Source organism: Podarcis pityusensis, assembly GCF_964106645.2.
Source record: "Podarcis pityusensis genome assembly, chromosome: 5".
Taxonomy (NCBI): Eukaryota; Metazoa; Chordata; class Lepidosauria; order Squamata; family Lacertidae; genus Podarcis; species Podarcis pityusensis.
In genome coordinates this window covers 50,838,008-50,851,953 of record NC_138032.1, presented here as the reverse complement: position 1 = coordinate 50,851,953, position 13,946 = coordinate 50,838,008, and the positions used below count along the sequence as shown (strand labels likewise).

At 42.7% G+C, this 13,946-nt stretch overlaps 1 protein-coding gene across 3 annotated transcripts in view; it reads right to left on the bottom strand.

The window, feature by feature from the left end:
- The window catches only part of ATRNL1 (attractin like 1), a 521,011-nt gene that overhangs the window by 306,434 nt on the left and 200,631 nt on the right, over positions 1-13,946 (bottom strand). For all 3 annotated transcript variants that reach the window (XM_081005955.1, XM_081005957.1, XM_081005956.1), the window contains exon 21: positions 3,065-3,117. In XM_081005955.1, coding sequence (XP_080862081.1) covers positions 3,065-3,117 — 53 coding nt within the window. The remainder of the gene's footprint in view (positions 1-3,064; positions 3,118-13,946) is intronic.

The window sequence follows — 13,946 nt, the reverse complement described above, 5'->3', positions numbered from 1 at the left end:
GTTTCAGGGGGTTTATAATACATGTTACTATTTCCCATTTTGTGTTAAATTGCAACATGAGTTACATGGGTGTGGGTGTCTTACTTCCAGCATGATGCTACTATAATTTCAATGAGCAGGCTAACATCATGTTCACTTTGCATTAAAGTGGATGTTAATAGCACACTTTTCTTGATGCTAAGGAACTTTTATTGATTGCCATGCACCATGGAACTTACACCAGTATCTACATGGATTAGGTACCAATTTTCAATTCCCTGCACCACCCATCAGAGCCACTGATCAGTAAAAGAGTTGAAGGCAATTCAAGATGAGTTAATAACACCAGAGACTAAAATCCCCCTGGTCCTAGAAACCAGCTGATTCTAGAGAGTCATTTCTGAATCACGGCATATTATATAGAAAGGTATCCTGCATTTCCTCACTCTGGGCAACTGGTGGTTGACAAACTAGATTCCTCGGTGGCTTCAGTTGGTCAGCGTGCTCAACCCCTGCTCTAGGTACTTGGTCTGTCTCCAGCAATTGCCGCCTGAACTGTGGGTTTCTGTGCTCATTGAATGTACTGCAAAGACACATTAATGACCTCAGTACTAATTCCATTAAGATCAAAAGGAGCATGTCCTTTTATTTCTATAGGACGGGGACTGCATCTCTACAAATGTGAACAGCTTCCCACAAAGTCTAGCATTAGGGAGCAACATGGAACAATTGGATAGAATATGTTTCCTCATGTAATAAAAATTGTGTGCACACGCATATATGACCATATGCACTTGATAAACTTCATTATAATTATATATAAATTCATGGTTCCTCTTTTTTAAATGTTCCACTGCAGAAACTCTGGACCATTGTGAAAATTCTGGACCATTAAATTATCTGTGAATTGAAAAGTCACTCTTGATATAGAAACAAACAAACCAATTAGCCTGTCATCCTTAGGCACTTTAAAGAAGAGCGAAGAGCCCCCATTAAATCAATGAGGTCCATCCTAAGGGTTCCACCATTAAGGTATCCCCCGCCCCCCAGTGAAACTCAACATGCCTTTTCTTGCTGCCAGAGTACTAACACCAAGAGAACAAAGATCTGATTAATGAAGCATCAAGAGGGCATATAAACGAATGCAAGAATTCGGAATTTATTCACACTATTGGGTTAAGGTTAACAACTGGCATACGGTATCATTGCAACAATAGCAAATCTTTACATTATTTAAAAACCTGATAGAAGACAAATAGCTCTGGTTATTTAGAGGTGAAAGGCTATCTGGATATGGCACAATTTTTCTCAGGCAAAGAAGATTTATGAAACAGAGCTACTAGAAAATAATAATGAATAAGACCTTCCTTGTAGGTGTCCAGAACCCACAGTTCTGTTGGTGTCACATCTTGTTCATCACTTAAATTTGTCTACATTTATTTTTAGAGGGCAAAATAAATCTGCAGAAAACCAGAATATCTACAGAAAGAAAACAGATTCTGTGGCTATCACTGTTTAGACCTTATTGACATTCTCTAAACTATTTAACGCTGCTTAATTTGCATACTTTACACAATATCTGACTGATGCCTTGGTTTTCTTTTTAAAACTTTGTGCAAGTTTTGAATTTTATCTAACAAGCTTAAATAAAATTAACAAAAGCTACATACATCTAGTACTACTGTCATTTAATATAGCAAGATACAGAACATCTAGAAATTTAAAGCTATCTCTTACTACAGTGGTGCCTCGCAAGACGAAAAGAATCCGTTCCGCGAGTCTCTTCGTCTTGCGGGTTTTTTCGTCTTGCGAAGCAAGCCCATTAGAGGTTTAGCAGCTTAGCGCTACAGTATTAGCGGCTTAGCCGGCTTAAAGATCAGCTGATAAGCGGCTTAGCATCAGCTGTTAAGCGGCTTAAAGATCAGCTGATAAGCGGCTTAGCCATCAGCTGATAAGCGGCTTAGCATCAGCTGTTAAGCGGCTTAAAGATCAGCTGATAAGCGGCTTAGCATCAGCTGTTAAGCGGCTTAAAGATCAGTTGATAAGCGGCTTAGCATCAGCTGTTAAGCAGCTTAAAGATCAGCTGATAAGCGGCTTAGCCATCAGCTGATAAGCGGTTTAGCGGCTTGGGAAAAAGGGGGGGGAAAGGAAAAAAACCCTGCAGGAACTCGCAAGACATTTTCGTCTTGCGAAGCAAGCACATAGGAAATTCGTTTTGCGAAGCACCTCCAAAACGGAAAACCCTTTCGTCTAGCGGGTTTTCCGTCTTGCGAGGCATTCGTCTTGCGGGGCACCACTGTACCTTTATAAACTCCAGGTCAGCATTAACCTCATTGGTAGAGGTGAGCCAGGTATTATTTCCCACTTTTATTCTATTTACACTGAGAACTATACTAATTTCACACACAGGGCAATCGCAATAACAAATAAGGGCTTATCCATACTTACCTTTTGCCTTGCTCTTTCCAGGCACAGGTCCGCACTTAAAAGCTCCACATTTGAGTGTGTGTGGTTTTGTTTTGTTTTTGCCCCAGAGCTTTCCCTGTGAAAACCTACTCTTTCGTGCTCAATCAGAGCAATCATCAATTTGGGTTTTCTACAGATTGCCATTTGCTCCGTTTGAACTTTAAAGAGTGTGTTTTCATGGGGAAAGCTCCAGAGCCCCCCCCCCAAAAAAAAACGTGTTCAGACATGGAGCTTTAAAGCACAGACAGTGCCTGGAAAGAGTGGAGTAAGAGTAAGTATGGAAAAGCCCTAAGATAAAGATTTTGCTTTTCACAAGTGTCTCTTGCCCTTCCCTAGGAATTCAGAATAGTGTACATGGGATTATCCCTCAAAATCATCTTGCAGTATGATTAGGCTGAGGGAAACTCACTTGTCTAAGGTTCAGCTATACCCGAGACAGAATTAAACCCAGGTCTACTAAATTTCCAGATCCATTACTCCACGATGCAGTTGACTAATATATTACTAGATGAAATACACATCACAAATGAAATGATAACTAATGGACCTCAGTCAGGAGTTAACATGCATATTATTTAATGTGCAACATCAAAGGGCAATGAATTATACTAATACTTACAGTAGCATGTTCCCCTGAGTGGATTACCAAGGTATCTGTTTTCAGAGTCACAACTGCAGAAGAGAAAAGAAATAATCTGAGCATTATCAAATAACATAGCTAATTAAACATTTTTTTGTATGAATGCAATATTTTGGCATAAATAATTTATTATTACATAATAATTTATTTAATTCCCCCAGAAAATAAAGTGTGTTTTTTGTTATTATTTATTCCATCTATAGCGGCAGATGGGGCTCATCAACCTGGCATGGTAGTCCATCTAGCAGAAGAAAAACTCTGATCCTAAACCTCTGCTGCCTTGTGAGATACGTTCAGAAGAAGAAAAGGCCATATAGAGTACACCCTATACAAATCTGGAGTGGAATCCTTAAGATGGTTGGATGGTGCCTTGTCTGCCTCCTTCCAGCAACTCCTGCAGACAAGGTGATGCCAAAAGTAGTGCTCTGCTTTCCTTTGGACCACATCAATAAGGCTGAGAGGGGGTCTTGTTTTGTCATCTGGGCAGCTCCAGGACCTCCATACACACTGCCCAGGCTTGTGCTTTGGGCACTTTGGTGCTGCTAATGCAGTAGTTTGACTTCACCCCTGTAGGTGCACTCCATTGTCTCTCGAGACAGATGGATGTTAACAATTCATTTATATTCTGTCTTTCCTCCAAGGAGTGGAGCTTAAGTCGACATCCTTGCTTCTCACCCCCCTCCCCTTGAGGACTCACTCACGGCAACCCCTCCCCAGTGAACAGGGCCCAAACAGAAACACTGGCCAGTGGGAAAGTCTGCCCACCAAAGTGGCCGGCTTGGGGAATCCCCCAACTGTTGGCCAACTGCCCAATGTTGCTCCCTGTGCCACGCTGCAACCACTCCCCACCTCGTTACTGTATGGGGATTTGAACATGAGGACTCCTACCACTAACTATTGCAGCACACTGGCTCTCGCAACATTCATCTAATAATGATGATTTAAAAGCTATATAAGCAAATACAATAAAGAACTACAATAGTCATCCAGGCAGTATATAACAAAACCAGAGGCTAAAAGATCCCTCTCATGTAAAAAAGAATCTAATATCTTGTACAGTGGTACCTCAGGTTACATACGCTTCAGGTTACAGACTCCGCTAACCCAGAAATATTACCTCGGGTTAATAACTTTGCTTCAAGATGAGAACAGAAATTGTGCAGCAGCGGCGCAGCGACAGCAGAAGGCCCCATTAGCTAAAATGGTGCTTCAGGTTAAGAACAGTTTCAGGTTAAGAACAGACCTCCATAACAAATTAAGTTCTTAACCCGAGGTACCACTGTATTTCCTAATACAAAGCTGACTTTCCAGTTTAATTCACCTTCAGTACTCAAATACTGTCTTTTGACAAGAGGAGGTAAAAATGAAGAAAACATTTCATCTTAGCATCTGTCCTCGGAAAACTGATGGAAAGTATTGTTAAAGATAAAATAACTAAGCATACAGAAGAACAAGCCATGCTGAAGCAGAGTCACTGTAGATTTTGCAAGAGCCAGTCCTGTCTCACTATCCTATTAGAGTTCTTTGAAGCATATAGATACAGGTGATCCAGCTGACATAGCATACATGGACTTTAAAAAAGGCACCTCACTAAAGACTCCTGAGTCAGCTTAGCAGTCATGGAATGAGAGGAAAGGTCCTCTTGTGGATCAGGAATTGACAGCACAAAACAGAGAGTAAGAATATGGAAAGCAGCTGAAAAAGTGTGGACGAGCCTTTAGGTACCACTGAAGCTGAAGCCCATCTGTTTGTGTCTTTGGGCAGGAAAGAGCTAAGCAAAAACATGCTTGCCTTGCATATGCACAACCTCATGGCCGATGCAGGTATGGGTGCCTTGGCTTATCCCAAAGCTTTAGAAGCACCCCACACTTAGGTCTCCAAGAATATGGAAATGCATAGAGGTGGGAAGGTGAATTTATCTCTATTTTCATTATGTACCTCTGTGTTGTTCATCTTAATACTGTACATCCCCATCAAATAAAAAGGTAAAGGTACCCCTGCCCGTACGGGCCAGTCGTGTCCGACTCTAGGGTTGTGTGCTCATCTCACTTAAGAGGCCGGGAGCCAGCGCTGTCTGCAGACACTTCCGGGTCACGTGGCCAGCGTGACGAAGCTGCTCTGGCGAGCCGGCACCAGCGCAGCACACGGAAACGCCATTTACCTTCCCGCTATAAAGCGGTACCTATTTATCTACTTGCACTTAGGGGTGCTTTCGAACTGCTAGGTGGGCAGGAGCTGGGACTGAAAGACAGGAGCTCACCCTGCCGCGGGGATTCGAACCGCCGACCATACGATCGGCAAGTCCTAGGCACTGAGATTTTACCCACAGCGCCACCCGCGTCCCTTTTCCCCCATCAAATACATAGTAGTTATTACACTCATTTTATTCTAAAAGTATGTGAAAGATTAGAATAGAATGATTTTATGTAATAGCACAAAATATATCATCAGCGACATTTTTAAAATACAATCTGAATCTTTATTCAGGGTTTTTGTTATATGTTTAACTATTTTGTCTTCTATATGTCTCAAACAGCTCATTTGTTTATCTTCAAGGTTTGAAAAGGCAGCATAATAGTAAGTGAAGACTTCTATAGAATCAAGAAACCCCTAAATGAGCCCATTAGTGGGGCTATACTAGACTAAGAACTTTAAAGCCATTATACATCCTCCTTTACATTTCTTTACTTTGTAATGCCATCACTTATGATTAGAGTATACATATTTTATACAGCAAACTCAATTTGCTGGTAATAGCTCACTTTTCACTGCAGCAATAAACTTCAGTTGCACCAATTTTTTATTTTGCTATCTTTAGCTGCAATACTTTAGTAATTGCAAATAATACATGATGTATTCCTTACATTTTGTTTGCAAAAATGAATGACAGATATTTGTTTTCATAGTTGTTTTGATAGTAGAATCTACCACCATCTTTCAAACCTTTTTTTTGGCAGAGATAACCCTCCCTCACCTCTGTTAAAAGATGAATACAAGCACAAACTAGTAGTCTCTCTACTTTTGCTTGCTTATATTGTAGAACTTCCATGATAGACAAGAATTGGTTTTGAAAATTTGTAGCTAGCAACAATATAGTGCACAGAATATATTCTCAATATCACATTCATTCATTCATTCATTCATTCCCAAGTGAGCAGGAATACAACTCTTTCATTGTGTACATATGCTAGACATATTCACCTGGTATCATCATCATTATCCTTTAAATGTCAAGTTGGTCCTGTTTTTTTGAGTTTTCAAAAGCAATTAACTTATCTATTTGTTTATTTCTGCTCTTTTACACGTTGTCTAGTTTATTTAGGAAATTTGTAAAAGTCCTCAAAGAGGCTAACAAAATGCATATAAAATACAGTAAAATACTCTTGTCAAAATACCGTCAATAAAAAGCTGCAAATACAAGACAAAACCTTGGAACTAAAGGTGTAGTTGCATGAACAGAAGTCATTTCCATTTGTGCAAAGAGGGTTCCCAATTTTCAGCAATTCCCCCTTTCTGTTGCAAAACTCTTGCCACATGCTATGCTGTTCTAGAGGGTCCACCAGCCTCAAAGAGCAGATTTTCAGGTTGCGCAGGTGACAGAAGAAAGTTGTGTGTGTGTGTGTGTAGCTAGCTCTTGAACAACACTTCATAGAACTCTACCACTGCCAGAATTTCTCCCAAAGTCACATTTCTGGAGCCAATTCAACATAAATTTGTAGCAGTAGCAGAATTAAAACTAATCAAATACCTCTGAAGATAGGAAGGCCCCCTTTCTGCTGAAGACCTCTTCTGTTCAAATGGGTAGGAAATTGGCTCCAGAGCAAAATAATTAAACTCTGCCAGACTTGCTGTATTGTTGAGGTTGGGGACTGGCTATGCAGCTTTACTCACCTCCTAGACCTTGGCCACTAACTTACATTGCTACAGCACTTAGATTTTGATCTCACTGTCCAGACCACAGAGCACCTAGCACTGACACTCTGTTACAGAGTTAGAAGAAAAGCTCTAAAAAATCCCAGCTGTGAAAGTGTACAGGTTCAGGGCTGCAGATAAGCATGTGGATAGGAAATTTAAAGACCAATTTCCCACACTATGCTGTTGACCTGCAGCACTTCCTCTCCATCACCACTTCCCTGTCCAGTTAGCACTTTAAGGCATTATGGGGGCTGCCAGTTTTCTCGAGCTCACAACTTGAATGTGACTAGTTATAGGTAGAAAATTAAACATATAGATCAGTGATCATTTGTCCTAAATGGCACTAATGAAATACTACTACTGCTTTGGCATTATACCAAAAAGTACATTTCCAAGGACAAATGCAACAGCATTTTTAAAATATTAACAAAATCTCTAGTTTGTTCCAATAATACCCAGTCTGTCAAACTCATTACCCTTCTGTTGACTGGCTATTAATAGTTATTTCTTAATATCTCTCTGAGTCCTTCTTGGGAGGTCAATATATAGGCCAGAAGAAAACAAATCGATGTATGTTTCATGCATACAAGGTGGTCACTATACCAACACCCTGTTTTATTTTCAACATATTTTCCATTTGGTTGGTTAAAGGACTGAGGCTTTTAACTACTCACTTGCATTTAGCATTGTAACATTATTTACTTGTAGTAACTTGTAGTAACTAAGGTAAAACAAGTAGTGAGATACTGTGAATTTAAACAGCGTAAATTGATGGGATTTGTCAAATAACAATGTTGTCATTTGACAAATAGGCAGAATGTATGTCTTCTGTTGATGGGTGTCAACAGAATTTAGAATGGAAATCTTTATATCTATGTTGCAGAGATTATTTTTATTATTTTAAACATTCACACCCCACCTTTACAGAATGAATCCAAAAAGGTTAACATCATAACTTACGAATTTTAAAAACAATTTGATAACAGTCTCAAGAAATGTAACATGTAACCATGAAAATAAGCTGGCTTTCAGAGGGACAATGTCAGTTTAAATGTTATGCTGGAAAGTCTTATTTAAACATCCAGTATATATATAGTATTGAATATTTTATGAGTTCCTGAGAAAAAGGTATTGCTTTGTCCCTTAAGTGATTATTGAGAACCCCATGATTCCATATGCTCCCAACATACAGGGGATCCAAATCAGGATGCTTGTTTTTTTGGTCCCGAGCTCTCACGACAGCCAGCTGACTCACACCAGAGCATAGGACCAAAAACCAGGAGATTCCTGGGTCCAACCATAAGCCAAGAATGGCTTCTGTAATTCCAGTATGTCCTGCTTAAATCGGGTCAGTTGAGCAGTATATGATCAGTTCAGGGGTTATTCAAACCAACTGCCATAAACTCCAGCTGAATGAAACAGGCAAAGAATCAACCACAGCATCTGTATTTCTCAGGCACAAGTTGCAGGAATTTTAATATTATGCTCACTTATTTGTGATCCTGTAGTATCTATTCTCTTATCTATAACAGTTCATAGATCTATATAAAAAGAAATGTGCCCTAATGTGAAACCTGGATAGATTCCAAGCTACTTTGTCACACTAATATCATCTACTCTAAATAATCAAGGTGCCCCTTGGCCTTTCAATTCCCTTAAGCATACAGTACTTAAAAAGTGTAAGGTATAAAGTTTAACAGTTTTAGCTGGGAATTTCTAATAAAGGAAGAAGGAAGGGCTATGAATTTTTTTCATATGGTATATGCAGCAGACAACAGCATCACACATCATTTTAATCAACAGTATGCAGATGTAATTTCAGAGCCTTTGTCTATAATCTTGGAGAACAGGTGAGGTCCCTGCAAACTGGAGGTGGGCAAATGTTGTCCCCATCTTCTAAAAGGTGAAAAAAGTGAGCTTGATATGATACCAGGAAAGATCCTTAAACAGATAATTCAGCAGTCGGTCTCTGAGCACTTAGAAAAGGATGCTGCAATTACTAAGACATACCATAGGTTTCTCAATAACAAGTTATGCAAGATGATTCTCATTTCTTTTTTTGATGGAGTTACAAGCTTGGTGGATCAGGGGAATGCTGTGGACATGGTGTAAGGCTTTTGACAAAAGTCCCCCATACTATTCTTGCAAGGAATATCTTGTGAGGAATTTACCACTGGTAAAATGTGGACTGAACGAGGTAACTGTTATGTGGCTTTGTAGTTGATTGACTGACCGAACCCAAAGAATACTCATTAATGGTTCCTTGTCATCCTAGAAAAAATGGGACAAGTGGGGTGGCACAGGGTTCTGTCCTGGACCCATTGTTGTTCAACATCTTTACAAATTATTTGGATGAAGGAATTGAGGGGATGTTCATCAAATTTGTAGATGACACTAAACTGGGAGGGGTAGCTAATGCTGCAGACAGAATCGGGATTCAAAATGACCGTAACAGATTGGAGAGCAGAGCCCAAACTAACAAAATAAATGTCAATAGGGGCAAGTGTAAGGTTCTGCACTTAGACAGGAAGAACCAGCTGCACCAGTATAAGATGGGGTACACCTGGCTTACTAGCAGTACATGTGAAAAGAATCTAGGGGTCTTGGTGGACCACAAGCTTAACGTGAGTCAACAGTGTGACGCACACAGCAAAAAAAGCTAATGCTATTATAGGCTGCATCAACAGAAGTACAGTGTCCAAAATGTTGGAAATGTAAAGAAACTGAAGGTACATTCTTTCACCTTTGGTGGACGTGCCCAAGGATTAAGGCTTTCTGGAAGATGATCTATAATGAATTGAAAAAGGTATTTAAATATACCTTCCTGAAGAAACCAGAGGCCTTTCTCCTGGGCATAGTCGGCCAATTGGTGTCAAAGAAGGATAGAACTTTCTTTATGTATGCCACAACAGCAGCAAGAATACTTATTGCAAAGTACTGGAAGACACAAGATCTATCCACCCTGGAAGAATGGCAGATGAAGGTGATGGACTATATGGAATTGGCGGAAATGACTGGCAGAATCCGAGACCAGGGAGAAGAGTCGGTGGAAGAAGATTGGAAAAAGTTTAAAGACTATCTACAGAAATATTGCAAAATTAATGAATGTTAGAATGATGTTGGATAGAAATTAAGTGGTTTTTAGCTGTAATATTATAAGGGAATATGAAAAATGGATTATTAATAGGTTAAAATTCAATGTCACAATATTTTAAGATTAAAGACTAGGATAAACAAAGAGGGGAAGTATTTGCTGAACTAACAAACTGAATTGGAATACAAAAAAGGGAGCGAGGAGGTCCGGGAAACAAGCCAATGAAAGATAAGTAACGGAAAGATTGAGTTGTTTTTAACTACTTTTATTTTGTATTTTAATTTTTTATTTTTTCATTTTGTAATATTCTGAAAATTTTAATAAATATCTTTTTTAAAAAAAAGAAGTACAGTGTCCAGATCAAGGAAAGTAATAGTATCATTCTTTTCTGCCTTGCTCATAACACACCTGGAATCCTGTGTCCAATTCTGGGCACCACAATTTGTTAATGGTTTCAGAACTCACAGAGCTAAAGAGTTCTGGTGACGTCTCTTTCCTGAGGCGTGGTTAGAAACACTTAAGGGAGTGGTTTGACGCTAAGTGTTTCAGTCTGCCTCTGGGACGCTATGCGAGAGGGAGAATGTGTCAGTTCTCGCCAGGTCTGAATTTATGCTGTTAAACTTCATGATTAAAGGCAAGAGAAGATAAGGAATGCCTTGTGTCTGCTCTGAATTATTACCCACACTGTTGCAATTGCTTCTCACCGCTGTGTTCGCTCTGCTACCGGCAAGAGAGAGAGGCAGGAAGGAGGGTTGGATCGGCACGGACAACAGCGATTCTGCGCAAGGAGGAAGCATGCCAGGCTCCATGTTTCGCCTCGGTTTACACTCTTGTCCGGCATAATCCAACAGGTTATGGATGCTTGCCAACGCTTTGAAGCATTGCAGGAACGTCCCACGTGTGGGGGAAGCCAGCAAGCTAGCTGAAAAGTTGCTGGGGCCAGCTGGAGCTCTGGAGCTGTGTCTCTGAAGCTGGAAGGAGCTCGCTGGGAAGAGGAGCCGATCTGCCGGAGGCCGGAGGAAGCTGATGCCAGTTGTGAGTAAGCTTACCCCGGGGAGGAGGAGATGGCTCAGTCCCAGGAACATGGCTTTAAGCTTAAGCTGCCATGTGCGAAATTAACCATTCAAACGTGGTTGGAGTGGAGTTATTTAGCAGAGTTGTCCCTAGTCGGAGCTAAGCTCTGGGAAACAGTCACGCCGATGTCTACGTCAGCTGGGGCGGTTGCAAGCCAACGTGAAGCTGAGGAGCGTGTTCTGGCGTTTTTGGCTGAGAACGTGAGTGCTGATTTGAGGCCTATTGTTCTGGATGCAAGGAAGCCTGAGGTCGCTTGGGTAGCTCTCCAGGAAGCGTGTAAAGCTGGGGGCGGAAGCAAGGGCCGGGAGATGGCTGCATCAGAACAGGAAAGGCAAGAGAGCACGGAAAGCCGGTGCACAGCTGGGAAAGGCTGTGGGACCCCTGAGGGGGGCGAAGGGACTATTGCCACTGCTGCTGTTGCTGCTGGTTTAGCAGAGTCTAAAAGCTGCGTGGGTGATGCAACATGTCTGCGTGAGGAGCTTGGAGAGAGGCAAGCGGCTGGGGGCCCTTTACCCATCACTGGGGGTGCAGGAAAGTGTCCTGGGAGCCCTGGGAGCAGTGGGGGGGGCGGTGAGCAGTAAAAGCTCAGAGAAGCCTCTTTTTCCAAAGGCTGCCAAGAGTTGTTTGCGTCGTGAGTCGAAGCCTGGGAAACAGGACAGAGCTAAAGGCTTCAAGGCCAGCCATCTGCTGCAGAGGGAGATACGTGCTGCAGAATTGTCTGGGAACTCTGAGATAAGTCCAGTCTTCAGAGCAACGCAGGATGTTGCCGTTACGGACGCTGCCAAGGACAGGTGCAGCCAGACGTTTGTTGGCATGGCAACGCTACAGAGCAATGCCAGCAGGGACACAGCTGTGAAGTGGGTGTTGGATTCAGGAGCGAGTCATCACCTGATAACGCCATCTGCTGGGGAGCTGCGGAATTGCAGGGCTGTTTCAGCTGGAATGACTGTTACATTAGCTGACGGGACAAAAAGGAATGTTTCTAATGCTGCAAATGTATATGTTTCTGTTTTGCAGGCGGAGCTGGAGTGCTTCATTGTACCAGGGATGAAGTGTTGTCTGTTATCGATACCTGCTCTTGCGAAGCAGGGGTACAAAATTTGTTTTGAAAATGATACCTGTTCCATTTTCAGAGGGGGGAGACAACTTGTCAACGTGGAATGCAAGGACAATCTCTTTGTTCTGGAAACACCTCTGGAGGGTGGGGGGAATGCAGGGAGAGCACAGGCGCAGTGTGCTAGTGTTCCCAGCCATGATTCATGTGTTCATGTATGGCACAAGAGAATGTCTCATGCTTGTTTGGAAGATGTTAAGAGGTTGCCAGGCTGCACCAAAGGTTGTAAAATCACGCCATGTGAGGGATCCCTAGTGTGCAGGGCATGCAGCAAGGTTCAAAGGTGCAGGTTTCCCGGGGTAAAGAGGGTAACCACAAAACCTTTTGAGCTGGTTCACACAGACCTTACAGGGCCAATGAAGTGTGAGAGTCTGGGTGGGGCCAGGTATCTGCTGACAGTGGCAGATGATTTTTCTCAGAATTCATGGTCTTTCTCTCTCAGGTCGCAGAGGGAGGCGGCGCAACTCATCCAGGATTGGGTTGCGGAGGTGGAACTAAGGTTCTCCACCAATGTGCAAGAGTTCAGGAGTGACCGTGGGTCACAGTTCACTGGGTCTGCTCTGAAGGAGTTCTTCAAGGAAAAGGGAATTCGTCACCAGGTGACGGGTGCAAAGTCTCCTCAAGAGAGAGGCATGGCAGAGCACAGGAGTGAAGCACTGGCTGAAGCTGTCAGAGTTTTACTGTGTGACTCTGGGCTGCCTCAGAGCTTTTGGAGTGAAGCTTGGAAGTTTGCCAGCTTTGTTTTTAACAGGTCCTACAATCATGATGTAGGTGACACACCGTATTTTTTGTTGCACAAGAGAAAGCCACAGGTGCATTTCTTCCGTTCGTTTGGTTCCAAGGCTTCAGTGCCAATACCAACAGCGCAACGGAAGGAGGGTGGTCCTAGGTACCAGGACATGATCTTCTGTGGGTATGATCCTGCAACAAATGGGTGGAAGTTTGCATACCCAGAGGGTGATCAGACCAAGCTGCTGGTCAGCAAGCATGCTGAGTTCTTTGAGCAGGGTGGTTGGTCACAGCCTAGGGTTGGTTCTGATTTTCTCTCAGAATGTCTGTCCGATTCTGAGGGGGAGGAAAGGGAGGAAGAAATGGAGGAAGGAGAGGCAGAGGCGGAGCCTGTTGCTGAAGACCAGGTTGCTGATGATGGTCAAGCACAGGGGTGGGTTTCTCCACAGGTTAAGAGGGAACCCAAGAGCGAGCCTTCATCTCCTGTTAGCCAAGTGCAGGAGGCCCGAAGACGCAGCAAGTCAGAGGGGGAGTCTTCTGAGCTTGCTGGAGACACACTTGCTGACCCCAGTGGGTCAGGAGAAGCACCCGAGGTTGTGCTCCGGCGGTCAACTCGGACCACAAAGGGGATTCCACCTGAGAGGTTTCAGGTCACCAGTGCGTGGGTTGGTTTCGCACAGTGTGATTCTGGGAGTGTGGAAGGGATTCAACAATTGCCTGGGATAGATGCCAGTGGGAGGCAAAAGGCAATGGGAGGTGAGTTGAACTCAAAGAGGTCTGTAAATAGGGGTTCACAGTTTCCCTCAGGATTCGTGACGAGAGGGGGTGTTAATGGTTTCAGAACTCACAGAGCTAAAGAGTTCTGGTGACGTCTCTTTCCTGAGGCGTGGTTAGAAGCACTTAAGGGAGTGGTTTGACGCTAAGTGTTTCAGTCT